Source organism: Trachurus trachurus (assembly GCF_905171665.1).
Source record: "Trachurus trachurus genome assembly, chromosome: 5".
In the NCBI taxonomy this organism is placed as follows: domain Eukaryota; kingdom Metazoa; phylum Chordata; class Actinopteri; order Carangiformes; family Carangidae; genus Trachurus; species Trachurus trachurus.
This window is the reverse complement of record NC_139896.1, coordinates 9,502,105-9,529,060: the sequence shown is the minus strand read 5'-3', so window position 1 is coordinate 9,529,060 and position 26,956 is coordinate 9,502,105. Positions and strand designations below refer to the sequence as shown.

The 26,956-nt window shown below is 44.3% G+C and overlaps 1 protein-coding gene across 2 annotated transcripts; it reads right to left on the bottom strand.

The window, feature by feature from the left end:
• Positions 1-571: 571 nt before the first annotated feature.
• On the bottom strand, positions 572-25,866 carry LOC310986497 (RNA-binding protein Musashi homolog 1-like). 2 transcript variants are annotated; one of them, XM_083972427.1, is made up of 14 exons: positions 25,704-25,866; positions 25,023-25,063; positions 23,985-24,066; positions 23,703-23,787; positions 14,909-14,950; positions 14,305-14,397; positions 8,236-8,284; positions 7,316-7,398; positions 7,028-7,169; positions 5,672-5,752; positions 4,982-5,038; positions 3,606-3,665; positions 3,186-3,337; positions 572-3,081 (listed from the first exon to the last, which is right to left on the bottom strand). In XM_083972427.1, exons 1-14 carry the CDS (start codon positions 25,766-25,768, stop codon positions 3,040-3,042), a joined length of 1,074 nt encoding a protein of 357 aa, XP_083828553.1. In that variant the 5' UTR covers positions 25,769-25,866; the 3' UTR covers positions 572-3,039. The 2 variants fall into 2 exon arrangements, with proteins under 2 accessions (XP_083828553.1, XP_083828554.1); XM_083972428.1 differs by having other exon boundaries at positions 7,052-7,169.
• Positions 25,867-26,956: the final 1,090 nt, after the last annotated feature.

The following is a 26,956-nucleotide window of genomic DNA, read 5'->3' as shown; positions in this document are numbered from 1 at the left end:
AATCCTTTATTATTATTATTAAAACGTTTTATAATGAAGGCACATTTCAAATTTTTACTTGTAGAAAAACAGTATAAATCATCTGTGTTGGTGGTTTCAAACCAAACAAACAAGAGTGGGTCATTTGCAGGGGTTAATGTGCAGAACGAGAAACAGTAGGCCTATAGCTATACCTATAGATGTAAACAAACAATATATACATTATCTAAGGTATCCTCATTGATAGTTGACTTTTTTGGGGTTTAATTTTAGTGAAACCAGACAAAAGTTTGAGCTCTGGAAGTTCAGATGCTTTTACTTTGAAATTCTCGCTGCTTTAATTTATAGCTTTAATCACTGACTGAATCTCATTAGATGCATGTTTTTCGAGGTCAGATTGTCTATGATTATTTCAGACCATGGGCACATTCACATTCACATTCAGGTCAAAACTTCTTGGGGAGGGGGTGTCATGTTTTACACTTCCACCAGGAGTCACTAAATTCAGAATCAATTTATCAGAAAGATCCTTTTGCAAATTCAAAGGTTGCAAAGGTTGTAAAAACAAACAAAACATGGTCAAATGCTTTAGAATAATTTATTAGGATTTTAAAATTGAAATTGTCAGAAAAAAAACAAGGGAAAAAAAATAAAAGCATTGCTGTAAAGCTTGGCAGAGGACAGCCCAAAACTTAAACTTTATCTGAGCTCATGTAGAGCTACAAGCTCCATTCAAAGCATTGGCCCTTTTCCTTACATCAACACAACAAAAAGACATCATTAAAATCAATATACAAGGGGAACAAGATCTCAAAACAGAAAAATATAGTTTCTTTTTTTTTTCTGAAAATAAGTCTTAATGCCGCAGAATTATCCACACGTCGTCTGCTATTACCAATAATAGTACTATTTTCATTTGTAAGGTAAAAAATAACTTATTGCTTTATTGTAAGTTAAAAAGTTACAGTGTTGGTGTCCAGCAGTAGTTTTATGTCGTGTCCCAGGCGGTCTGACAGAGGAGCCACTGGCTGGATCAGGAAGTTTTCTGCTGTGCTGAACATCAAACAGGCTGCAACAAGAAGGCTGAACAAACAGCCGGCCTGTTTCTTTTTGTTTGGTTTTCTTTCTTTTCTTTTTTTTAATGTTGAATTTGTTCCAGCTTTCTGAGTTTTCCTGCCAGCCAACGTTGTCTGTACTCTGGTCCTGTATCAGAGCCCACTGGGAGCGAGACCCTGTTCCATTTCTGGTTACCTGCCCAAACCCCCCCTCTGTTCACCACTACACGGAGCAGCAACTGTATATTATTAATAATATGTCAGTTCCAGAGGAGCACAAATTTATTAAAACTAAACAATGAAATGGGAGGGGAGGTAGGGGAGAGGAGCAGATGAGCCAGAATGGAACAGGGCAATCTTTTTTTTTTTTTTTTTCAGTACCAAAAAAAGGCAATCGAAATGCTCCTTCGTTGCCAAAAGTAGTTCCATATTACACCTTGATGTATGCGCACAACACTCACTCACACACACTCAGACGCAATCACATGCACCTTCAATAGTGATAAGAGGACAGAACATGACCGTGATGTTTTCTACAATTGCTTCTCTGAGAATGTCCTTCATTTGTTTTCACGGCGGAGAACACCGCATAAAAGAATTAAAAAACAAAATAAACGAAAAAAAATAACATTAAGAAGTGAATCGCACAAAAAAAATATATATAATATTTTCAAAAAAAGAAGAAGAAGTCAAGTCGGCCCCCCCCCAGCCCCTCGTGAACCCCTGATTTCTCCCATTTGTAGCTGTTTTTTTCTTCCGTATAGTTCATCATCTTAATCAGGAGGAGTTTTTTTTTCGTGAAGATGCTCAGAAATCTGGTTCATCGTGGTGTTAAAACTATCAAGTCAAGTTTGCTTTTTCGAGAAGCAAAAGCAAACCAAGCCGTGACTTTGTAACAAAAAACAACGACAACAACAAAAAAAAATCAGTTTCTGAACTGAACAAAACAAGCAAGAAAAAAAAAAGAAAGAAAGAAAAAAAAAAACTCCTGGAGACTCTCGACAAGTTGTCGTCACCGAGGCGACGCTGGAGCAGACTGGCCAAACGACGCACACATACGTTTACCATATGTGTACTGAGAGAAGTAGTGAGATGACCACACAAAAGTAGTAGTAGATGACATCCTGCTGTTAACCCTTTCCTAACCAACCAATGGCATGCCAGCCGGTTCAGGTAACCCTTCCACCCCCACCCACCACCCCCCACCCCCTCCCACTCCCTCCCCCACCCCCTCACCCCAACATCTATGTACAATATCTTACAGGAAGACATAAAAACATTGCTTTAAAACCAATTACAGAATAAAATACCTTACAGATTATCATTATTATGTCAATATTAATAACAATATTACAAAGGTTTTGTTTTTAAAGACTACCAAAATATACATTTTAGTTTTTTTTTCCGTGTTTTCCGTGAAGCTTGAGTTTAAAAAAAAAAAAAAAAAAAACTGTTGATTTTGTTCTTCCTTTGTTAAAAATGGTTTTCAGACAATGACCCATGTTGCTCGGCCTTTTTCTCTCTCCGGTCACATCAGTAACAGCTTTGAAAGATTGTGATGAAACGACTTGTCACATTTAAAATGAAATAAAAATAATACAAAAAAAAAAAAACTCAATCGTCCTCTGTGTCTTTGTCGAAGATGACAAATGTTTCCTCTGAGATTTTTTTTTTTCTTTTCTTTTTTTTTTTTTTTTGTTGCAGTTTTCTCTTCTCAGCTTCAAAAGAAAAGGATAACAGTGGGTGGAAATCTAGTTATTAGACTACATGAGGACAAAAGAGGAGGAGAGACGGGGACGTTATGTTGAAGTGAGATTAGTACATCAAAACAAGAGTTCAGGATTTAAAAAGATATTCAGTCGGTGGGTGGAGCCACAGGGACCCGGGGAGGGCCCGGTGGAGCCTGTGGCCGGCCAATCAGGTTGTGCCATCAGTGGGCAGCCAGCATTGTGATTGGCTCATCAGCAGAGGAGAAGCCCTCCCATCTTCAGTGACCTGAGTCTTCTCAGTGGTAGCCATTAGTGAACGCAGTAGCAATCAGAGGACCCTGAGGACACACGGGCCACAGTGAATACTCTCTCTCTGCTTTGTGGACACATAAGTGCATCTATTCAATGTGTGTGTACATACGTATGTGTGTGTGTGACCTACCCCTAGACCGTGGCCGAACCCTGTGCTAGGGGCGGGGCTAGCGGCGCTGATGTAGCTGCTGACTCCTGAGTCCTGATTGGCTGCAGCATACAGGTCAGCCATTGGTCCGGGGCTGCTGGTGCCCAGGAAGCCTGTGCGTGAAGGGGTGGAGCCTAAAAGACAGAGGAGACGAGTCAGGCTTCAACACTAGAGGGCTTTACACACACACACATATTCACACACACATACGCACACACACACCTAAAAATATTCTTTTCTTATCTATCCAAGCAGGCCACTATACACACACTTTTCCTAAGGCGAGTATACAAATATACACAAGTAGATGCATGGTTTTGTCTCAGTATATGTCTCTCTCTCTCACACACACACACAAACACATGCACACACATACACACACAAACACAAGCATACACGTACCTCTAACGACTGCTGCTGCTGCGGCTGCTGCCATTGGTCCATATGCAGTCAGGGGAATGGCTGAGGATTACACCAGAAAAAAAGAAAACGTCAAATTTTAGCACACACAGACACACACACACACACACACACTGTGGGTCACTCTCATATCAAATCATAAGTAACAAACTACAGCTCAGTGTCAACATCTGCTCGCACATCTGTCATCTGCTCTCAGTCCAAATGATGGGGGTAAAATCCCAAAAAAAACACAACACAACTGCGTCAGTGAAATAAAGTAACATCAAAACACACTGAACTTCTTTAGCCTCTTTTTAAATGAACAAAATAATAATAATAATGCTGCTGCTGCTGCTGCTGTTGCTGAGAAAAACAGGGAGGATGATGTTTCCATGGGGGGAGGAAAGTACAAGTTACAGCCACTAGATGGCTCTGTAAAGTCAGAGCTGTGGGAGCTGCTGGTAGATCAACAAAAACATCCTCTACATGAGCAATTCATTCAAAAAAAAATCTTTAGGACATTTAAGTTCTTAGGATGTAGAGTAATTAACAAAGCATTGAAACAAAAATAGCATACGTTACTAAAACCTGCTTAAAGTCAGTCAGATTCTGCAGATAATGTGGAATGCAACAATTAACCTATAAAAAATATATTGATGTAAGGTGAATTTAGTTATCATGTCAGCTCAATGCTGTTTAAATGCATGTTTGTGGGTCACCAAATGAAATAAAACATATAAAGCAAACTTCAATATTTTGTATTTCACCTTTTTCAGATGTGAAAGTTGGAACATAATCTAGAAAGTATCTATTATTTAATTACAAATGGATTTTCTTTCCATTTCCCACTTTAATTGGTTCTTATTTACATTATTTATATTTTTGATCATTTAATTTTTGCTCCTTTAACTCTTAGGATGCTTTGTGAATGTGACCCCTTGATTCACAGACAGAAGCTCAGTGGGTGTTTAAAGGAGGATTTTTACAGCTGCAGCATCACAGATGATCTGAGGATGCGTTTTCACAACAACTAAGAAAAAGACAATTGACTGAAATGAGTGAAGGAAAACCAGGAATAGATGCAGCCACTTTCATATCTGTTCAAATCTACACCTCATATCAAAATGTAGAAACGTGAACAAACATGACAGTGAAGGCGCAGCCTCAGACCCGTGAGGCCACAGTAACCACGGGTCGGCGCAGCTTTAGCTCTACCGTGCGTCTATGAAGCTTCTCAGTCGTTAAGTCATTACTGTGTTTAGCAGCAGTGACGCCAAACGTGCAGCAGTTTCAATTTCAATTTGAGTCTCTGCGTCTAAATATCCTGAGTGTTTCTTTTTCTCCCGGGGCCCCTGAGGGACAGAGGAGCCACTGACCTGCCAGCTCAGGGGGGTGGGATGATGTCAGGAGGGGGGTCCTCTCTAAGTGGAACTCTAGAAACAAAGGAGAGAGAGAGAGAGAGAGAGAGAGCGCTTTGTAAATACACCAGTCACCATCCACCGGCCAGACTACAAAGCCTCATGTAGCCACAACACACACATACAACGCCAACGTGGGCGCACAAGTACAGAAAGACACAGATCTACGTTGAGGAAGGGCAGGAAGGTAAGGAGCAAAGGAAAAGGAGGGGCGGCGGCGACGCGGCCCAAATGAAAGAGGGTTACATAAGTAGATCAAATAAACACAGAAGAATATAAGAGGAAAACAGGCAAATCCCACAAATCAAAGCACAGAGATCAACATTTGAGATTTGAAACAAGAGGAGGTAGGAGGATCCAAAAAAAGGACAAGAACAGTGTAGAAGTCTAACTCTTCAAATGTAAAAAAAAAAAAAAAAGCAGCCAGATGCTCTGCTGAGATCAAGATGATCATATTTGTGTAAGTGTGTACGTATCAAGCCACATGGGTCTTGTAGTTCGTACGCATTTCATGACCCCGGCGACCTCGCAGCTGAATCAACTAACATGTATCCTGTTGGCCTCAGTCCTCTCTCTCCCTCTCAGCAGAGCTGCACAGAGTGAACTGGGTGTAATATGCTTGTTCGTGTGTACACTAAACACACTTACCTGGGAACTGATAAGTGTAGCCAGGCGCAATTCCAGAGTAGCTGCGACTGGTGTAGGTAGCAGTCTGAAAACCTGGGTATCCTGTTGGAGAGACAGAAGAAAATCATTGGTTTGGTTCATTCAGGTCTGAATAAACATCATAATCATGTGGTCTCAGACTGAAAACTGACTGGATCATCAATCTCTTTATCTTAGACAGTTAATTCTTTAATTTACTACCACTTACTACATTTATATCATCATATTCATTTAGAAAATTAGCGAGTTAATTAATACAGACTACAGGTGTGAACCTATTTGTTCACCTGCTGCAGAGACTTCCAGTTTAACCAGTCTCCTATCAACATGCTATCCAAAACATGTGCTGTCTAAATTTTTACTAATTTCTTAAGGGGAAAAACCATTAAAAAATGATCAAACACATTATTAAAGATGGATTCAATCATATTAAGGTGTATAAGGTTGTTATTCACTCTCTCAGTCCATTTTAATCAGGATGTTTTAAGTTTAAAATGAAGCTCTGGATCAACTCTCATGACGACACAGTGATTTAACTTCATCATTTTTCTATTTCTCTGTAAACAGGTCGGGGGGGGGGGGGGGTCACCAGAGACCAGTTACAATAAACCAAACCTGATCGATATTTACAGGGGTTATTGAGACCACAAGGACAGAATAACAGCAGTCCAGTACAATCTGAAGTGTCCAGTAGAGGGAGCCAAACCGCAACAAATGGCGCGAGTGCAGCACTTAGTGTCTCTTTGGAGTGGTGTTTTCCTCCAGTGTAAAGAACTGTGTCGCCCTTCAGTGTGTGACCTCTAAATTTTAGAAACAACATGGTTTGATTCACCGTGGACGCGCACACGAGAGTTGGCTCAGAGCATTTTCAACCAAATATAGAGCTTCACATCGAGTCAGGTGGGTGTTTTTTTTTCCCTTCTTACATGGATGAATCAAGAAATATTACATATAAGGAGCTGGAGGAGACACTATCAACATGATGAGTTACACACCGAGGCCTAAAGACACAGAGCACTAATGTGGTCTGAGAGAAGATTTAGCACAGCTCTTCATCAAGTTTACATCCAGAAGAAAAACAGCTTCATTACCGAGCCTCTTTCCGTTCATTAAATATGCTCACATGTTTAACGTTTGTGTATCTTGGTGTGTAACTTTCATAACCTGCATGTGCAAACACCATTTCATTTACATGGTTGAACATTATAGTGACTGTGACGATATGTAAAGACATGTGTCATAAAAACTAAACTAAAACTGCCAGTGTTTGTGTTCCGTTTTGTTTTGTGCGCGGTTTTGTTTTGTGTGTGTGTATTTGCTTCTCAACTGGGACCTTACCCAAATCCCATTCTGGGATCTTACCCAGCATGCCTATGCCCAGCATGAAAGCATCCATCCCATAAGGCATCACTCTGGAGCGGCCCCTGGCTGAGCCCGTCGGCGTCATCACCTCTTTGGGCTGGGCTTTCTTACATTCCACCTTAAAAAACACACAGGAAGGAAATGAAATGTTCATTTTATAGAATAAGTGATGAACAGACTAAACTTGCTGGCAGATTAAACAACGCTCAGTGTTTTGGATCATTTAAATCTGTATACGACATAAAACTGAAGATTGGTCTTTACCATTTTGTTGTTGATCTCATGGAAGTGGATCTCACACACTTTCTCCACCACGTCTTCGTTCTCAAAGGTAACAAAGCCGAAGCCTGGAAGAGAAACACACACACTCGTTAGTCCTGACACTTGACCCCTGTGACTGTTGCAGACATCCTGTGGTTTGTTTTTAAGACGACATGTGCAGGTTTGTTTATATATTTATTACATTTATCTGGATCCAGCGAACTCACTGCTCTAGTCTGGTTATAATAAAAAGACGATGATAAAAAAAGGAGGAAATGAGATCAAATCTTGCGGCAGAGCGCAGGACTGTAAAGGTCGATTCATAATTGACAATTCACTCTTCAACCTCCTCCTCCTCCTCCTCCTCCTCCTCCTCCTCCTGCCTCCTTTAGCAGCCGCCTCTAATACGAGCAGCTGACAACATCAGTATGAGCCGGGCAGAGCTCGCCTGTCAATCAGGTGTTGGCATCGTTGGAGGAGCAGCAGCAGCGATGGGGTTTGGGGTTGGGGTTTGGGGCGTGGTTGGTTTTTTCCAAAATAAGAGCCCAGATTTATGCACCGTACCCTCGACTCGACCAAAAGCTCACACCCACTTCTTCTAACTCCGGCCGACTCTCTTCCTTCTCCTTCTTTTCCTCACTTGTCTCATTAAGTTACATCCTCGCCTGAAAGCATCCTGACCCCGCATGGCGACCCTCAGCGGGCGCTGCACTTCTGACTCACGGAGAAGAGGACAGAGATAAATGGAACAGGAGGAGGCCAAAAGGAGAGGAAAGACAAAAGACTGTGATTTCAGAAATATTCTTCTCCTCCTTCTTTCACCTATTTTCTCTCGCCCTGTTTCTGTTTTTTTTTTTTTTTTGCTCATGAGACAGTTTCTGGTTCTGTCAACTAGTTTCACCAACACAACTACAGCCACGTACCTCTGTGTCTGTTGGTTGTTTTGTCGAACATAAGCATGGCATCGTCAACCTGTGAGAACAAAGCAAAGAATAGATGAGCTATGACATACAGTATTAACACACACACACACTCTCACACACACACACACACATCATTACACAGCATGGGGTGCCATTGTCCCTCTTTAGCATTGGAGTAAGAGGGGAAAGCAGATGGAGAGGGTGGAGGGGAGTGAGAGAGAGAGAGAGAAGGAGGGAGGGGTGACAGGTGACAAAGGAGAAAAGAAAAAGAAAGAATGAGAGGCAGACGGAGAGGAAGAGAGCGATGGGGAAACGGGAGGGAGCTGCTGTGTAAAAATAAAATGAAATACAATCTATCAACGTGAAAAAGAAGTGAATGTTCCCCGTTCAACGAGGGCGCTGGAGGAAATTCTTTCCCACTCTTTGCTCTGTCTCTGTCTCTCTCCCTCCTTTTTTTTCCTCCTCCTCCTCCTCCTCCTCCCCCCTTCTTTTATTCGTTCACCCTTGCTGTCTTTCTTTCCCTCTCCACAAAGTTTGCTATTCCCATGGAGATCCTGTAAAGAATTTCAATTAGAAGAACTTGCCCCCCCCCCCTCCCTCTCCTCTCTCCTTTCTCCTCCAAACTCATTTCAATGAAAAGAATAGAGTGAAAAGGGGGGAAAAAACAGAGGCAGAGAAAACATGTGACAGAAAGAGAGAGAGAGAGACAGAGAGAAAGCGAAACAGTGATGAATAATGGGGCGATAAAAAAAAGATAGACGGTAAAAGTTTTGATAGAGGATCGAAAATCTGTCAATGAATATTTTGGATCAGAGAGCAGAGGACAAAGTGGAGCGGGGTCTTTGTCAACACGCTCTCCTTTTATTCTCCACTTTCCTTTTTGCACTCACTCCACTGCCCTATTCATATTCCTCCTCCTCCCCCTCCTCCTCCTCCTCCCTCCCCCTTTCCACCCTCTTTCCTCCCTCCCTTCACTTGTCCTTCACTGGCAGGAAAGTTAGCAGCTTCTGCTCCAGCTCTGACAGCACGAGGAAGAGGGGAGGCAAGAGAAGCCAAGGCCTGGGATCACTACAGAAATAACAAGTGTTTTCTGTAAAAACCCGCAAAAAAAGGGGGGGGAAAAAGAAAAAAAAAAAACACAAGAACAACAACAGAATAAAAAAACAAACAAAAACAAAACTGTGCAAAACAGCCTTCCAACATGGGGACATGTGGAGTATGACTACATTGCTATTTTCATTAGGCCAGCGAGCAACTGAAACTCAAACCAGTGTAACATGAGTGGCAGCGGCCTCCGGATGACCAGGCCATCCGATTTCTAACCTTTACTTCAGACGACACAAACGCACACACGCGTCTCTCAGTCTGATTGAGATTACATCTGTTTGTGTGTGTGTGTTTGTGTGTTTTTGTATGTGTGTGTGCGCACCTGTGCTAGTGAAAGTTGCAACCCTTTTTTCTGCCTTGTGAAATGATGAATATGGGAAGGATCAAGGTTTTCCTCTACAGCCTCCCTGACCCCTTTAACCCTCTTCTCTGTCAATGTTAGCTTGGGCACACACACACACATACACACACACACACACACACACACACACACACACACACACACACACAGCACCCCCTCCTCTCTCTGTCCTTCATTCAGTTTTTATCCCCTATGCTTTCCACCCTTCCGGTCGTCCAAACTCAATGACAGAGCGGAGCAGCCAGGGAACAGGACAGTAAGTAGACAGCTGCAGGGCAACATGTTATCATAAGAGTAGAGTTACATGCACAGCACAGCACAGCACAGCACAGCACAGCACAGCACAGCACAGCACAGCACAGCACAGCACAGCACAGCACAGCACAGCACAGCTAGCTCTCCTGTTAGCATCAGCAGCATCTATTCTGGAGGGGATGGTCAGCAGCAGCAGCAAACCACCACCGGTCAGTCCGTCCGACCAGGAGCTTTAGGGCCTGTTTTTTTTTTTTTTTAAGCCACCAAAAAAAGCTAATGTGCTGTACAGTCGGGCTAATACGGTTAGTCTAATTGTCCTCCACAAGAATACAATGGTGTGCTGCTGCTGACTTGCAGGCGATTCTGTCACGTGTGCGAGCTTATGCTGTGGTCGCTCACACCGGCCCCTTGCCCTTGCCAAAACCAATAAGAAGACGATCTCCAATGTCCACTGCCCAGGGTGCTGTAAGACAATCTGATTGGATAGCTGTGGGGGTCTGAGATTGGCTTAGCGGCGGCTCAGTCGCTAACTACCCAGCGTGCATGCGGAGAATGAAGAAAAGTTAAGGTCATATTCTCATGAAGTTCTGACATCCTCAGATGTACCGAGAGCAGGGTTAACCGCGCCGCTCTCTGAGCCCCGCATTAAAAACATCCACTTTTTTTTTTTTTTTTTTTTTTAGTGGAGCATGCAGCCATTGTCTGACGAACAAGTGTTTGCTGGCAAGTCCATTACACGTTTTTTCCAAGATTATGAAAGGTGGCATTTACATTTTTTCCCCTGCTGTCTCCTCACATCTCCCTCTTTCACTCTGCAGCCATCTCTCTCCCTCTCTCCCTCTCTCTCTAAACAGGCCAGCAGACAAAGTGTTCAGTCAAGCCTCCTAATCGCCAGCTCACATGGGTGAGTGGAGTCCCAACTTTTCCCGTCTGCCCTGTCCACATGCTGCACTTTTCATCTTATCCACTTCTTCCCTCGCATACATGCTCCCTCGTTTTATTTTGAAAGAGTTTGAAAGGAAGGATTTTAATGGTCGTTTTTCTTTTTTTCCCCCTTCTTTTTCTTTTTTTTTTAATTTTTATGTAAGGTACTTTCAGGAATGCGGTACCAAGAGGCAGGATGAAAGGCTCGAAAACGGGGATTTCCTTCAGGATTAAACATAATTGACTGTGTGACCAAAACGCCTGAAATACTAATTATCAAATTTCCAAAACTGCATGGCCTGATTTGCAGTTTTTAAAAACACACATTTCTCACTCGGATCCACACACAGGCTCCACATTCAGCGTCGGTGGAAGGAAGGAGGGAAGAAAGACAGAAAGAAAGAAGGGAGGTGTTTCTCAAATCTCCCACCAGGTGGAGGGGGCATCACGAGACCCTCCTCACCTCAGGATTCAGACTCATTTCTCATACAAACATGGCTGCTGTGGTCTTATTGGCCTGCAGGATATTTAGCAACAGGAGCTCAGATTTGTCCAGTTAGGGGAAACCACACACACACACACACACACACAGGCCTTTGAGGCCTCGGTTTGGTCCAAAACACCTGATGTGTCAACCAGGGCCGCCATTTTTTTCTGTCCGGTCTAATGAAGTTTGCGTAGGTGTGCTTTTTAGAAGTACGCTTGAAGAAAAAAAATAAACTTCAGCAGCACGTTTCAAAGCGTCGCAGCTAAAATGCATAGTGCATTCTGTGTTTTCCTTTTGCGAGGCGGTGCCACAGTATGAAAACAAACAGGGCACTGACTCCTACTCCATCCTAACCTGCACCTTGTAACCAGGCTCAGATAATAAACAAGAAATACCTCCCGCTCAGCAGGAATGCACTGTGGGATTGGCGCTATCCATGATACAGCTTTTGGGTCTCACGTGTCCAAACAGTCCAAATATCCCCTCATCCTGCGAAGGGGGGGGGGGGGGGGTTGTTGTCTTAGATATGAGTGTCTGTAATCACCAGAGAGAACTGATTCGGCACAGAGCTGCAGCCATTTTAACGCAAACGCTGTCAGGAAACATGACACATGTCACAACATCCACTTTACAATGAGTTGGTCACACAAACACAAGCGTAACCCCGGCCAAACAGGATCCACGACCCAGAATTATGAAAAGGCGTTATTTAAATTTGAACTAGCACCTGAAATATGGTAATACCCCCCCCCCCCCCCCTCCCACCTCACCCCCACTAAACATGAGTCAGAGGCCAACTGAGAGAAAAACACTGCCAGACACGAGGCAGAAGGAGCTTCGTGCTGTTAATTTCTTCCAACCCATTAGGCCGACATCCTGAAGCAATGCTCATTTCAGTCCCGCTCACCGACAGCAGCAGCAGCAGCAGCAGAACCGCACACTTCATGTTTGTGACAAGTGGATCGCTGGCTGTTGAGTCTTTACTGTCCGTCTGTATCAGGACTGAAATGTATGCAAGCTCGCCTCCCGACGCCACTGTCACACTCTCATGCACTCACACACACACACACGCACACACACATACACGCACACACATACACGCACACCTCTTTCCATTCATGCAAATACACACTTCTCACGCATTTTTTAAAGGAAACAAAAAAAAAACACTGGATTACAGCAGGACAATGGGCAAAAGCAGGTCACCACGGCAACAAGCTGAGAGGGACTGGAGCAGGGTGTGTGTGTGTGTGTGTGTGTGTGTGTGTGAGATGGGAGGGGAGTTGATGTCTGAGGTACTGATTTTGGGGAAGGTGGGGGGGGTGAGTTGGGGCTGTTACAGGAGCAGCTGTTGCATTTGATTAGTTAATACTGGAGGAGCCTGAACTCCACTCAGACACACTCCCAAACCCCCCAAAGTGTAGTTTGGTTTAAAAAAAAAAAAAAGAAAAAAAAAGTGACACAACATAAAATTTTGTGCACAACGGTTTCTCTCCTACGTTTACGGCCAATCAGATTGGTGCTTTTCTCTGTTTCATGGCCACTTTTCTTCCTCACTATCTCCACATTCCTCCTTTTCTCTGCCCTTCAACCCTTTCCGAGTTCCCCTCCCCTCTTTCTCCATGGGGGGTTGCTTCTTTCCTTTCAGTCCCCCGCCAGCCATCTCCCTCTTCTCTTCTCTTCCCCTCCTCTCGCTGCTGCTTTTTTTTTTTTTTTTTTTCTTCCTCTCCCTCTCCCTCTCCCCGGCCACTCATCTGTCTCCACAGCATGTGTTTGCCTTTCACCAAATTTCATTCAAAGGAGCTGAGCAGGACAAATGCAGGAGCTAAAAAACACCCGAGATGTGATCGGAAACAGCCGACAAAAGAGATAAACTAACAAACCAACTCATGTTTTAGCTGGCAGAGCGGATCATCAATGACCAGACGGGCTTCTTCTTTTCTTGCCTTTCAAGTTCTTTTCTTTCTTTTCCCCCCCTCTCACTTCTGTCTTTCACTTTCAGCGTCTGGCCTTTTTCTCACCACCTTTTCTCTGAAATTAGATCCGTTGTGCACTTTGTGTCACACATCAACTCAAATGAAAGGGGGGGAAACTGAGCAAAACAAAAGGGTGTGAAACAATCATGTGGCAGAGAAAAGATGAAATATATCAAAGGGAGGAGGAGACAGTCAAATGATCAGTGTAATTTATCACAGGTCCATTAGTGCAGTGACTCCTAAACTTGCCGGTGGCTATGTGGCGAGATTGTGGAGAAGAGGAGCACAACTCATTTGATAAAATACAAATTTCAGTGTGTGTGTCCACGTGTTGAGTCAACAAAGGACATCTGAACACCACAGGTTGCGACTAAATGTGCAGGAAAACTAGTTTGCAAGTGACTGGAGATCAAAGAGTGGCCGTTAGCTAAAAGACCATCAATAATAGTTAATAACTAATAACTGTAATGCACAAGTTAAAAGGTTAATGGCTGTTATAATCACTTATAGTCACTAGAAGTAAAACAGCTAATGGATAAATGATTGAAATAGCCAACACTAACACTTAATATTGCAATGTTCAAATAGTTATCAAATGGATAAATGATTGAAATAGCTAATGCAAAAAGAAACTATTGATTGTTGAACTATTTAGCTACGGGTAAGGTAGGCAGCTAATGGATAAATGCTTTGAATAGCTGAAAGCTGGTGGAGAAATAGTTGATACATTCAACTTCTGCCAAGTTAACCAAACTGGTAATTATTTTATCCACTTTAAATCCAGATTAAAATCAAGTTAAATGGCCACATCTGCACACACACACACACAGACAGAACGTGCGGTGTGTCAGTAAAGGGGACAGCAGGTTCAGACTCACCACTAGCTCTGTGGGACAGGACAGGGGCTTGTCACAGAGAGTCGCTGCTACAAATAGATCCCAGATTTGTGTATAGCTCACCTTTCCAAACTGGTCAAAGTATTGCTTCACATCTTCGATGGTGGTATTGACTGACAGTCCCCCGACAAAGATCTTCTTTGTCCTGGTCACCAGCTAGCGAGAGAGAGAGAGGGAGAAGAAGACGAGAAGGCATCGTTTACCTCTAATCACATTATGCAGTAGGGGTGGGGGGAGATGCCTGTGATAAAGAGACTTAGTGTTTGTTGGTGTTTATCTAATCTCGGAGGTTTCTGAAAGCTCTGCTGAGCATTCAAGCTAATTCACTTCAGTTTTTAGTCTGTTACATGTGCAGCTCTAATGTGTGTGTGTGTGTGTGTGTACAGTGGTTTATGCGAGTGTGTGTCAGTGTGTGTCTGTGTGTGACATGTTGGCTGCGGATGGTCGGGGTGCAGGCGGGGTGTGTTGATGATGTGTGGGGGTGGGTTGAGGGTTAAGGGTTCACGATGTCAGTGCTGGACAAGTGGATTGCTGCTGCTGCTCCTCTTTTGGGTCACGTGCTCCCGACTCTCTAATCCCGGCCAATCAGAGCCGAGTGATTAGGGGTGACCCATGACATCATCACTGCTCCCTGCCATTAACCCCTGCATGGTGGTGGTGCACTCACCTTCGGCTGAGCCCGGCGAGGAAACGCCACTTTTGGGTCGATCTGTAAAAAGGGGAGAGAGATGAGATAACACAGCGTTAGATATTCATTAAAGTGTTTTATTTTTTTATTATACAGATTATAATAATGACATACATGATTCAATACAGCTTGAGTGCGAAATTGATTGTAGTTTGGATGAGAGATGAACTTGATCGTAGAAGGTCAACACTACTTCATTACAGATACTAAGAAGATTCTGTTAGAGATGCTCGACAATTTGTGATTTCAACCCGGCGTGTTTCATTGACGTTGTTTGAGGACTCACAGAACCACCAGGAAACAAGAAAATCTAAAATTAACCAATATTTTTTAAACGGTACCCAATGAATTGGCGTACGTACACGTTTAATTAAAAGAAAAAAAGGCGACAAAACACAGGAATTACACCAAATTACACAAATATTATGGCCCATGCATTAATTAACATACACATTTTGTTCAGTTTCCAAAAAGGTTCATTCGTGGACAAAGGAACGTACATTATCTACATATGAATGGGGTAAATTAGCCTCCAACAGACGCCATAACAGCCTGTTTTTAAACGCTAAATGACAAAAATCCAAATTCTGGCAGCAGTATTTGCTTTCTATAAAAAAACAAACTGTCAACACGGCTGACAGACACAGAGCATATGAAAACCCACTGTTACTCGAACGTGTTTAAAGGTTAGGATCTCTGAGACCCCACACATTAGAGATGCACAGACCGCTGACACATGTCCACAGTTCAACATGGAAGAAATTCTCAAATGTCACGAGGAGGCATCAGGCTGATAAAAAACAAAGTCAAATGTGTTTTTTCAGCAGTTTTTAAAAGAGGTTGTGGATCTCCATGTCCCCTTTCTGAGAGAGAGACACACGAGCTTAAGTGTCTTTAACAGAGACACCGAATCTCTACCTGCTCCGGATATGTTAGTGGCTGATCCTTGTGCCTGTGCAAAGTGAATTTCCCCTCTGGGCATCAATGAATTATCACACTGTTAACAAACCCAGAATTAGTTATTACACTGAGCCTCTAAGTCTGAACCATCTGACGGCCTCCAAGTCCAGAAATAGACCGTATGCAAATCTGCGAGTATGTATAGTAGATCCTTGTTTATGCAAGCCCCAAAAAATCCAAACACACCAGCCAAACAAACAAGGCGTAGGGGGACAAAATACACAGTGAGACGTGAATACGTACATTCTCCGAATCGCGTGTTGAGACACAACTGAAATGTGTGTTTTTTTTAGACAGTTCGGGCCAGTCAGGAATCCAAAATGAGCATTTAATATTCTGAATACGTTTCAGATGGATATATATATTTTTTAAATCTCACAAATCCAGACAACCCCCCATTTTGGATTAGCGAGATTTGACTGTATCCATATTTCTCCTCAGTGGAATGTCTCAGCAGTGGTCAAGGTTACAGATAAAATTAGAAGCAAATGAGTTTTGAATGAGCTGGCCTTTAATAATGCTAAATATGCAAAGCCTGGCCTGGCATTTTAAATTTGTGTGGAATCTCGTGTTATTCTCACTCAAGCCAACGAGAGAGATGATTTTAGGTCACAGGACCTTGTAGTGTATTATGGTCTTAGAGTTCCATCTTTGTTCTAATAATTGGATGTGTGAAGCAGGACCCCTTGTGTCTCACACAGCCGCCGTCAGAGGTATTGAATTGATATTGGCAACTAAAAGGAGCCTATCAAATAGCCAGAAATAAGTACTTATAATACGAACAACACGCACACAATGCAAGGGAGCGCATTGATTCAATATTCACACAATCCTTTCATCTCTTCCCTGCGATAATTCCCTGCTTCTGAGGACAAATCTACAGAGATCCAACGAGGACCTTTTCAAGTGGCACAGCTTTACCACCGCGTCGAGGGCACAGCGGCGGCCGTGTAACTAAGATGCAGCTGCAGCGTCCTTGGGAAAGGATTGCAGAAGGACTTTGCACCTTGAAGAGGGGACACAAAGACGAGAGGAGTCACGTCACCTCCAGCTGGTCTGAGCACAAAGACAAAGGTGACAAGGACACGCGAAGCCACCGGTGACTATCGGCAACAGCAGTGCAACAGCAGTGTGTGTGCACTCACAATCAGAGGCACAACGCAGCATTTCTTACTCGCTCTGTGCTCCGTGAGGCCAAATATAACACCACAGACGACGTGTGACGCTGGTTTTCTCCCTTTAAACAGGAATCCAAACGATAAAAAAAGAGCAAAACGGACATAAAAAAACGCTGTAAATGGCGACTACAGACGTGGCCGTTCCCCATCTACCTGTACTGCTGTTGAACAAAAACCCCACTCTTTTCTTTTAGATTGGACATTTATTTCATGGCAGAAATCCAACAAGCCAGCAACATCAGAGACAGAAGACGCTGCAGTGACCTCTGAAGAGAAACACAATGACAGCATCACAGTGGAACGCTGCTACGCCGCGTCATCGTCAAATATCGCATTGTGTCACTTTGTGTTGTATATTTTCATTGTAATAACGCTGCCTAACAACCCTCACACGCCCTCACTCCACAAAAGCAGCAGCAGTCCTTGGGTAAATGGCGCACAGAGAGAAACATGGCTGGTTGTTTCTTCTGACCTGAGAGCATTGAGGAGGAGGAGGAGGAGGAGAAGGAGGAGGAGGAGGAGGAAGGGTTGGGGGAAGTGGGGGGTATAACAGGCTCTAGTGCTCAGGTCAGCCCACCTGCCTTCAAGTGTTTTAACAAGACCAGAGTACAGGAGCTGCCCCGGGGCCATTATATGGCGGATTCACAGGCCATGAGCTGACGGTGACAGCAGCGAGAAAACCAACTAACACATCTGACACAAGGGCTGCAGTCACGTAGCAATCACAGTGTCGAACTGAGAAATATATCCTATAATATATAAGAAATGTGCTTCAAGAAACACCCATGTTAAACAGCTTTTACACTAATTTACCTACAGGAGCTGATTTTTGAGAATTATAAAATCCATATCACCGTTGTTTCATTATTAAGACTTGTACAAGTAAAGGTATCATTGTGTTGTATGTTATTACAATCTGGACATATGTGGTGATATGTTTTGTTTGATACTCATTCAAAACAATAGTTATCTAGCAAATCTAATACAACAAACACATAGGTAGGTGACTTTTCTCATATTGCTGCCCACCCATACTACACAAAAGCACCAATATTTCATTTAAATGATCAGAAACTCTTTCAAAAGAAAAAAAACCCAGCAACAACAGCCCCAAAATACAGAAGGTTACCAACTAGACTAGGTTAGGCCTAATGCAAGATCTGTAGTAGTGCTACTACAGCTACAGTCATGCCATGCGGTTAAAAAAAATAAAATCATTCCACTTTTCTGCGAAGTAACAGAACATTATCTAACGTAATTTCTACATCTGGCTGTACTCAAGAGGAAGGCAATACAAAATGAAAACTAAAGCATCTATCAGACTGGCAGATTAGCCCCGAGGAAGACAGATAGGCCACAAAGCAAAAAGTGAAATGACTTAGCCAGGTCACTGTTTGCAACACTCAGAAATAGCTCTTCAGAGAGGCTTGACATTTGAGAAGTGGCTCCGCAATGTAACAGCTCTAATCAGACTGGTGAAAACGTAACTACTTGTGAATAATGGTAAAGCCCTTTCTAGGAAGACAAAAAGTTGCTCTTCCCAGGCCCGACACAGAAGAGTTATGACTGAGTGTTCACGAAATGGTCTGACTAACATCCTGCTTCATGACATCCAACCTCCGCTCAGTCTAAGCAGCGTAGTGACGGCAGAGCCTACAATATGATTTTAGTGGTTTAGCTTTTAAGACTAGACTAATCTACGACCAATAGTCACCTCACGTGGCCCAGCACGTCCACCAGTGTTACAAACTGGAAAAAAAACAATAAAAAAATGGTGTCAAAACAATAGATAGATGGATAGAGAGAGAGAGGGAGAGAGAGAGTGGGAAGGGAGGGAGAGAGAGAGAGAGGAGGTGAAAAAGAGAACGGGGGAGAAAGAGAAGGCATTCATTTGGAAAACAGAGTCAGCCCATGAGAAAGTGGGCCTGTCCAGTGTAGCGGTGCAGCGGGGCCGTCCCAGCAGGCAGCCCCTCTGATTCCATTAATTAACAGGACAAAGAGTACAAAACAGATGGGCCCGTAGAGGAACTGGGGCTCCCGTGCTACCCCCACAGGCACACACAAACACACACACTAACACACACACACACATTCACAAGCACCCACACAATGTAGCATAAACATAAACACCAACACATGTACTCAAAGTGACACATATATGCAATTATGTGGGCAAGAATACGGAAATACACACATACACAAACACTTATATATATATATATATATATATATATATATATCCACCTCTTGCAAATCACTGGCGACCAATGTTATTGCCATAATGTGTCAAACCACATACAGACATTGGACACAGTTGGACCAACCTGCCAAGACATTCTTGCAACAAAATGGCACCCACGTTGATAAAAAGGCACCACAGGCTGCCCCCCCATTATGGCAATATAATCAATATGAGCTAAACAAAAAGCTATAAACACAAGAGGAGACAAAAGGAGTTGGCATGTCAATGCATGCACACACACAGCGAGAGAGAGAGACTTGGTTTGGGCTCAGGCCAGCAGGGTCAATCTGCACAGCTGAACAATGGCACAGTAATTAGTTAACGAAGCTCACTAATGAGGACCCCCCCCCCCTTCCTCCTCTCCCCTCCAAAACCCAACTCCAACTCCAACCCCACCACACCACATCACCGCTACACCCCTGTAACCCCGCTAGAGTTTTGTGTGCGCGGCCTGGATCCACCTCCAGAGCCGGTTCCAGGCTTTATCCCCGGGTCTGAGGCTGCGCATGGATCTCGGAAGCTCAATCCAGTTTGTTTCCTTCAATCCGATTAGTTGCTTTTCAGATCCATACTAATTACAGCACAGGAGCTGGGGCCTGCCTCCCTCTCTCTCTCTCTCCCTCCCTCTCTCCCCTCTCCTGCTCCCTCTCTCTTCTCCTCCACCTTCTCCATCCCCCTGTCCACTTTTGTCCACGTCAGCATTAACAACTAATCTCCAGTCAGGAGGAGCCGTTGCTGCTGCTGTTGCTAGTAGCATCGCGGCTCTCTCCATTAACCAGGTGTTAGAGCAGCAGCAGCGACTGTGACAGCAGCAGCAGCAGCAGAGACGCTGCCTGCCTGGCTGGCTGGCAGACTGTGGCACCACTGGTCCACAGAGAGGCTGCTGCTAGCATATGTTGCTACGCTACACGGCTATAGATGAAAGCAGCCAGCTACATTATTAGCACCACACTGATGACAACGGGTGCGCGTTCACAGACCGGTTATGACAAAAGCAGCAATTACCAAACAGTGTGACACGGAAGGAGCTTCCCCTGTTAACACAGAAATGGTTTAAAAGATAAGGATGATAGTCTTTAGCTTCTTTATTTGTGCAATTTCCTTCTATAAATGTGGTGTTTTCCCTTTAAGTGGTGCCCATGCTTTCAGCTTTAGACTCATTATTTGGGGACACAGCCTTTAAAAAAAATAAATAAGGCATCATCGCTCATAAATAAATCATAAATACTGACTACAGCCCTGTGAGGATGACTAAGGAAACATGTTTATTAGTCATAAGGACAGGAAAGTGGCGTCTATCGCGTCCAGGTCCGTCTAAACACACCATGAATAGTGGCACGCCAAAATCCAAACTCATTTTGCACACTGATCCGCGTGAATGAGAAGTGGAAACGTTTCAAAGCAATATCAGGTCTCATCCTTTCTTCTTTTTCTTCTTCCTCTTCCCGTAACTGGTCCCAGTTTAAGTATTTCTCAGAGAAAACAAATACCAGTTGTGCCCTTCTTCTCCGTCCAGAGAAATACAACAGCACACCACTGCCCCGAGGCCATACTCAGCCCCTAACAGGAAATCTAACCTCTCCGACCAAAACAACAACCTCAACAGAGCTCACTCTAAAAACAAATGACGGCCTCTCGTCATTTATATATTTAGGCAGACAGGTATTGACAGTGATCATAGCTCTAAATCAGCATTAGCCCTGGCTTTGGTTTTTCTAAAGGGGGTTGAAGTGACAATTATTGATGTAACAGTGCTGTAAATGTTTAATACCACTTGCAACCAGTGACATGGACCTTTGTACCAGCTCGTGTAGTTTTTACTTCTCACCCCCGTGCATCCAAACACACAACACCCTGTTGCTCCGTTATATCCTTTTTCAAACACCTTCCTGCTTCAGGCCTTGCTGCGTATGAATAAAAGCTCAGCATAAAAAGAGAAACCGAAAAAAAAAAAATCAAAGCATCGAATATTCTTCCTCATTCCAGGGGAAGACTTGTCGTCCTCAAATCTCATGCTGATCAAACAACACTGTGCAGGGATGGGGAGGGGGTCCAGGTGTGAGGCAGTCAGACACACAACGTGCATTGAAAATATGGGAAATAAATAAATATATTATAGACAATAATTAAAAAGACACAGGTGTTGGAAATGTTACAGAGAGGTTTGACACTGGTCCCCATTAAGCTATGCAAGTTATTAAAAATCTTCCTTCCAACTCCACAGAGTCTGACCCACAGTTGACTTCGCAGCTGCAGAGGGCTTTACCCTTTCAAAAAAAAAATTAACTCTTGAATGGCCCCTTAATGCAGAATCATTTTCCCCAACATAAGTGGAAACCGTGTCACCTGATACAGTAGCTGCAGCTGGGTGGGAATCGCAATATTCGGTCATTTTTTGCATCAATTACATTTTATGTAGTGTCACAGAATTAGGCTTTTGAGCAATAAAACACACAGCCTGAAGTCATTATTGCATTTAACTACGTAGCTCTTGCGAATCTTGGATACACGCACACAAAAAAAAAAAGAAAATTTCCACGCTCTTATTCCCAAAATGGAACGACAAAATGGCAACCATAGTCTTGCTTAAAACGCCTGTTTGGATAAGTGGTACCATGGCGTGCTCCCCCCCCGCCGCACTACTACTACTACCACCACCACCACAACAACCTGAGCAACCAAAGCTGCATTCGAGTCGCTCTCATTATTATTGTTTAGCCTTATACTGTATTTTGGTTTATAATAGGGCAACGCCTAACCCCACCAGTGGTCTGCCAAGCTGAGCCTCCAAAAGCCTCTGCCTCCAAACCAGTGTTCACATCACACACACACACACACAGATGGTCTGACTCTCAAAGACTCCAGCAGCACCTAGTTTTAAGAGGTAATATAACTCACTAAGTAGCAATTTACAGTTGCACAGAAAGACTTTCCAAGATGAACCAGCAGCAACGCTCGTTTTCTAATAAATATTACAGCAACTGTGTAGATCCAATCGACTCAAACACCTGAGAATAACAGTTCCTAAACAGCAACAACAACCATCGCACAGTATATTCTCTCAGCGTCACAGAATAAAGGTCTCTCATGACATGGCATATACCTGTGTATGTATGTGTGTGCGTGTGTGTGTTTGTGTCACAGACCTGGCTACCTAACCAAGCCCTGTGTGTCTTAACTTAATGCAAAATAGCAGAGAAGTTGTTATGGAGACACAAATCCCATCAGGCTGTGCAGTTTACAGCACCGTCTCCCGAGGCCGGCGTCACCCCCAGCAACAGGCTTGCTCCAACAACTAACCAACTCTACCTTTCTCCACCCCCAGGGCTCTGCTGCCTTTCTGTGCCACCGATTTTCACTCTCAAATAATCCTATTGTGAGTAGGCCTATGTGTGTGTGTGTGTGTGTGTGCATGTGTGGTTAGGACAGGCCACAAGCTGACTGACGAAGACACACCCTGTCCCCGCTCCTACAACAAATCTACATGACCAAGACGGACGACGACGACGACAACATTTCACACTTTCATAGATATTTAAATCCAGCAGCAGCTCTGACCTCACACCAACCAAACTCTACAAAACCACACAGATTCACACACACATGTCTTCATGTCAACATACAGCACAGGCACCATGTAGCTAGAACCACAGACATAATAATATTATGTACTCTGTGTCTCTCTGTCCCATTGAAAACACATTTAAATCGTCATATAGCGTCACACAGGGAAGGAGGAGGTGGGGGGGGGAAACCCTGAGGTCACAAACCTCAGCCTGTATTCATTCATCCAGATATGTAAATCCTACTAAAACTAATTTGGCTTCCCTCTGACATCAGTTTGGGAACCACGGCCACAACAGTTTCCTTTCCTCTTCTAACTTTGTTGTTTGTTTTTGTCTTTCGTCCTTTCTCTGACAGTTGCCCACTATAGGCTTACCAAACCCAATGCTGTTATTTGCAATGGAAAAAGAAGACCAAGAAGAAGAAGAAGAAGAGGTAGAAGAGGGAAAAAAAAAAAAAAAAAACTTGTGAGCTCTCTGTATAAACCCTGTGAGGGTTTTGCAGGGGCTCCTACCCCATTCAGGTCCCCCAGGTAACCATGGCAATGAAGACCAAGAAAGAACGCTTTCATGTTGGCGCCCTGAACCGGGATTTGGAGGGGGAAATGAGCAGAGGGAGGAGGAGGTGGGGAGGAGGAGGAGGGGGGCTGCTGCTCCAAAACGCACTCCTTAACTTTACAAGCCATACGGTGGTGGAGGGGAGGAAGAAAAGAAAAAGAAGAAAAAAAAACATGCAACACAGGAACCGGATTGGGGAAAAGTTATAGCTACTCCATGACAACTTCAGTGGCACCACCATCCAGAGAGAGGCAGGCAGGACTAGGACTCACCGTTTTGGAGTCCAGCTCGTGTCTGTTTTGCGCCAAAACCTTTTCCACGCCGGCTTGTTCTGCGTATGTTACAAACCCGAAGCCCCTGTGTGGAGAAATAAAACATTAAAAAATTAAAAATTAAAAAATATAAAAAGGCGAAAAAGAAAAACTCTCGTGGAAAAGCAAAAAGCATGGAGAAAGAGAGGAGGCATTGGTGTGTGCCCCTCCACCCCTCCCTCCTCCATCCAGTGATAGGACGGCGGAGCGCACACGCCTCCTTCTTCTCCTTCTCCTTCTTACCTCGACCGCTTGGTAACGGGATCCCGCATCACCATACACTCCTTCACCTCGCCGAATTTACAGAAGTACTCCTTCAAGCCCTCTGCAAAGAAAGCAAAGAGGGAGGTGGGTGCACGGTTATGATGAAGGCAAAGGATGAGATAGGATGAGATGAGATGAGATGAGAGACGTGTCCTGGCTGCACACACAGACAGGCCCCGGTGAGAGGTGATGGTGCTGCTGCTGCTGCTGCTGGCAGTGGCTGGAGAGAGACAATGGGGGTCGAGGCGAGGCGGACCACGTTGTGTTTGTGTCCCTCCAGCCATCGGAGGTTGTTGTAGCCTACACACATTACGAGCGAAGCGATCTGGCCATTCAGCATAACATAACAGCCCCATTAGGCCCCGCAAACAAAGCTACACTTGGTGACGATTGCTGTTTTGCCACAGCAGCAGCAGCAGCGGCGGTGGCGGCTGTAGCAGCAGTAGCAGCAGCAGCAGTGGGATAATAACACGGGCCATCGCAACAAGAATAAACTGTATTCATGCATCAGGCTGCGCTCACGGCTCTTAAAATAAATGAATGGACGCAGCCGAGTGCAACAATAAGGAAAACAATAACGCACGAACGAGCGCGGGGCTCAACTTCTGCACAAACGCCACATAATCGATCACCTCTTTACTATAAATGCCCTTCTCTGATATTAACACTGGTGGTGGTGATGATGGTGATGGGTGCACACGAGAAATAGCCTAATATTTTCCCCCCATACACACACACATACCAAAAAAGGGGGCAGACAAGTCGCTGTGAGTGTGTGTATGCACGCATTTCCAGTGTTAATCTCCCTGCGTCTCGGCAAGTCTAAATCCTAAGAGCTGATCCTTATTGAATAGGAGGCTTTGATTTAACTATTTACAGTGTTTCTCCTTAACTTCAGGAAGCCTGGCGGGCAATGCGGGAGCTATAATTAAGCCAGATGCATGTTAAGGGGAGCAAGAGGAGTAAACAGGAGGCTTTTCATTGAGACTTATTAAAGTAGCGTGCGGGACAGCTCACCTTGTGTTGTCTGCCAACTCAGACCCCCGATGAACATTTTGCTGAATGAGAGAAATAGAAGCGGGTTAAGTCACACACAGAGAATAACACGCGTCTTTTCAGGCACATTGAAGAAATGGGGGAGGAGGGTGGTGGATGAGGTAGGTGGTGGGGGTAAAAGGCTGTGATGAGGCATAGGGGAGGAAATTATGAGAAATATAGCATCAATAAAGTAAAGAAGAAAGCATCGGCCATGTTGCGAAGTCACCAATCGGCCAGTCGGGGCCGTTATAATCCCCTAGAGGAGAGGGGGGAAACGGAGAGGATTTTCCAGATGATGGAGGAGAAGTTACAGTGTGGCCTTGTGGAGGAAAACCGAGATAAATAAACAATCGAGAGAGAGGGAGAGAGGGAGAGAAAAACAGGCGGAAAGCAGCGGTGCGTCTGTGTCTCCTCCGCTGAGTGGATCCATCCCACACACACACACACACACATACACACATTCAAACGCACACACACACACACAGCGTGCTTGTCTTTTGTCTCGGCGCGGCTCCGCTCCCGCACTGAACTCAACTAAAGTCCAAGGTGAACTCAAACCGGGCCGAGAGGCGAGCGAAATAAAATAAAAAAGAGGGGGGAAGGCAAAGGCAGGCTGAGGCAGTAGGAAAGGCAATAAAGGCTGAGGAGGTTGATGTTTACCAGGGGTCGTGGGGGGAGTTGTCCGTGCCGGAGGACAGGCTGCTCTGGCTCCCTTCCGTGTCCATTCTGCTCTCCGCTGGTATATTCCCGCACTGTGAGGCGAGGAGAGGCAGTGAAGCTCCACTGCTGCTGCTGCTGCTCCAGACTCAGGGGCGGGCAGCCGAGGGAGGGAGGGGAGGGGAGAGGAGAGGGGAGGGGAGGAGAGAGCTGAGAGGGAGGGGAGGGGGGGGGGCAGCAGAGATGGGGGTGGGGTGGTTAAAAGGAGGAGGGGTGAGCGAGGAAACGCACACACACACACATATGCATGCATGCACACTCGCAAAGAGAGAGAGAGAGCGAGAGAGAGACAGACTCCGCCTCTACCTCGTTTTCCCGTAGCCTGCCTCCTACCCTCGGCCTCGGACCTCCCCTCCCCTCCCCTCTCTCCAGCACGTTGCCTGCCTTTATTCATGCTGCCACTGGCGCTCTCTCTGTAGTGTTTCCCCGCCGTTCATGTCATTGGTTGATCACAACAGCATGGCCCATTAATGCGCTTTGAATGGCTGGGGATCTTCAGTAGCTTGCTTTTTTTTTTTTTTTTTTTTTTTTTTTCCTCCTACATTACTAAAGCAAAGCACTAGTATGACGGAAAAAATGGATCAGGAAATGAAAAAACCAAATTAGAAGACTTTACATTCTCTGTGTGCATCTGTGCAATGACCCCCTTTTATTTTTTTTTTAGTTTTGTGTTAATTGTTGATGAATGCCCTAGCTGTGCCTCATTTGTAATCTAAATGCTCCATTTCAGGTATTGCTAAAGGGGGAAATTATGTCTTTAGGTAGCAGCAGAGTTAGGCCTCAGGTTAGGCCTCAGGTGAAATGAGGCATCTGTAGCCAGGATACCTGCTCCCCAACCCATTTAGCCACACATCAATTCAGCCAGTGTGTGAGTCACTTCTGTAGTTTCAGATTGCATAGAGGTCAGCGAGATCCTGCATGCGTTCTGACAGGATGTGATCTTATTATGTTATTTGATCAACATGATTTATTAATGTGATGTGAAAGTGGAAGTCATGCTAAAAAACCCATGTTGTTTCCTTAAATGATGTAATTTGATGTGGTGTTATATGATGTAATGTGATGACTCATGTCATGCTATGTAATGTAGTTTGATATTGTGTTATCTTATCTGATGTAATGTGGTGCAGCCCTTTCATGTTTTATTATGTAATTTAAAGTGGCATTGTCTTATATGATGTAATGTCATGTTATGC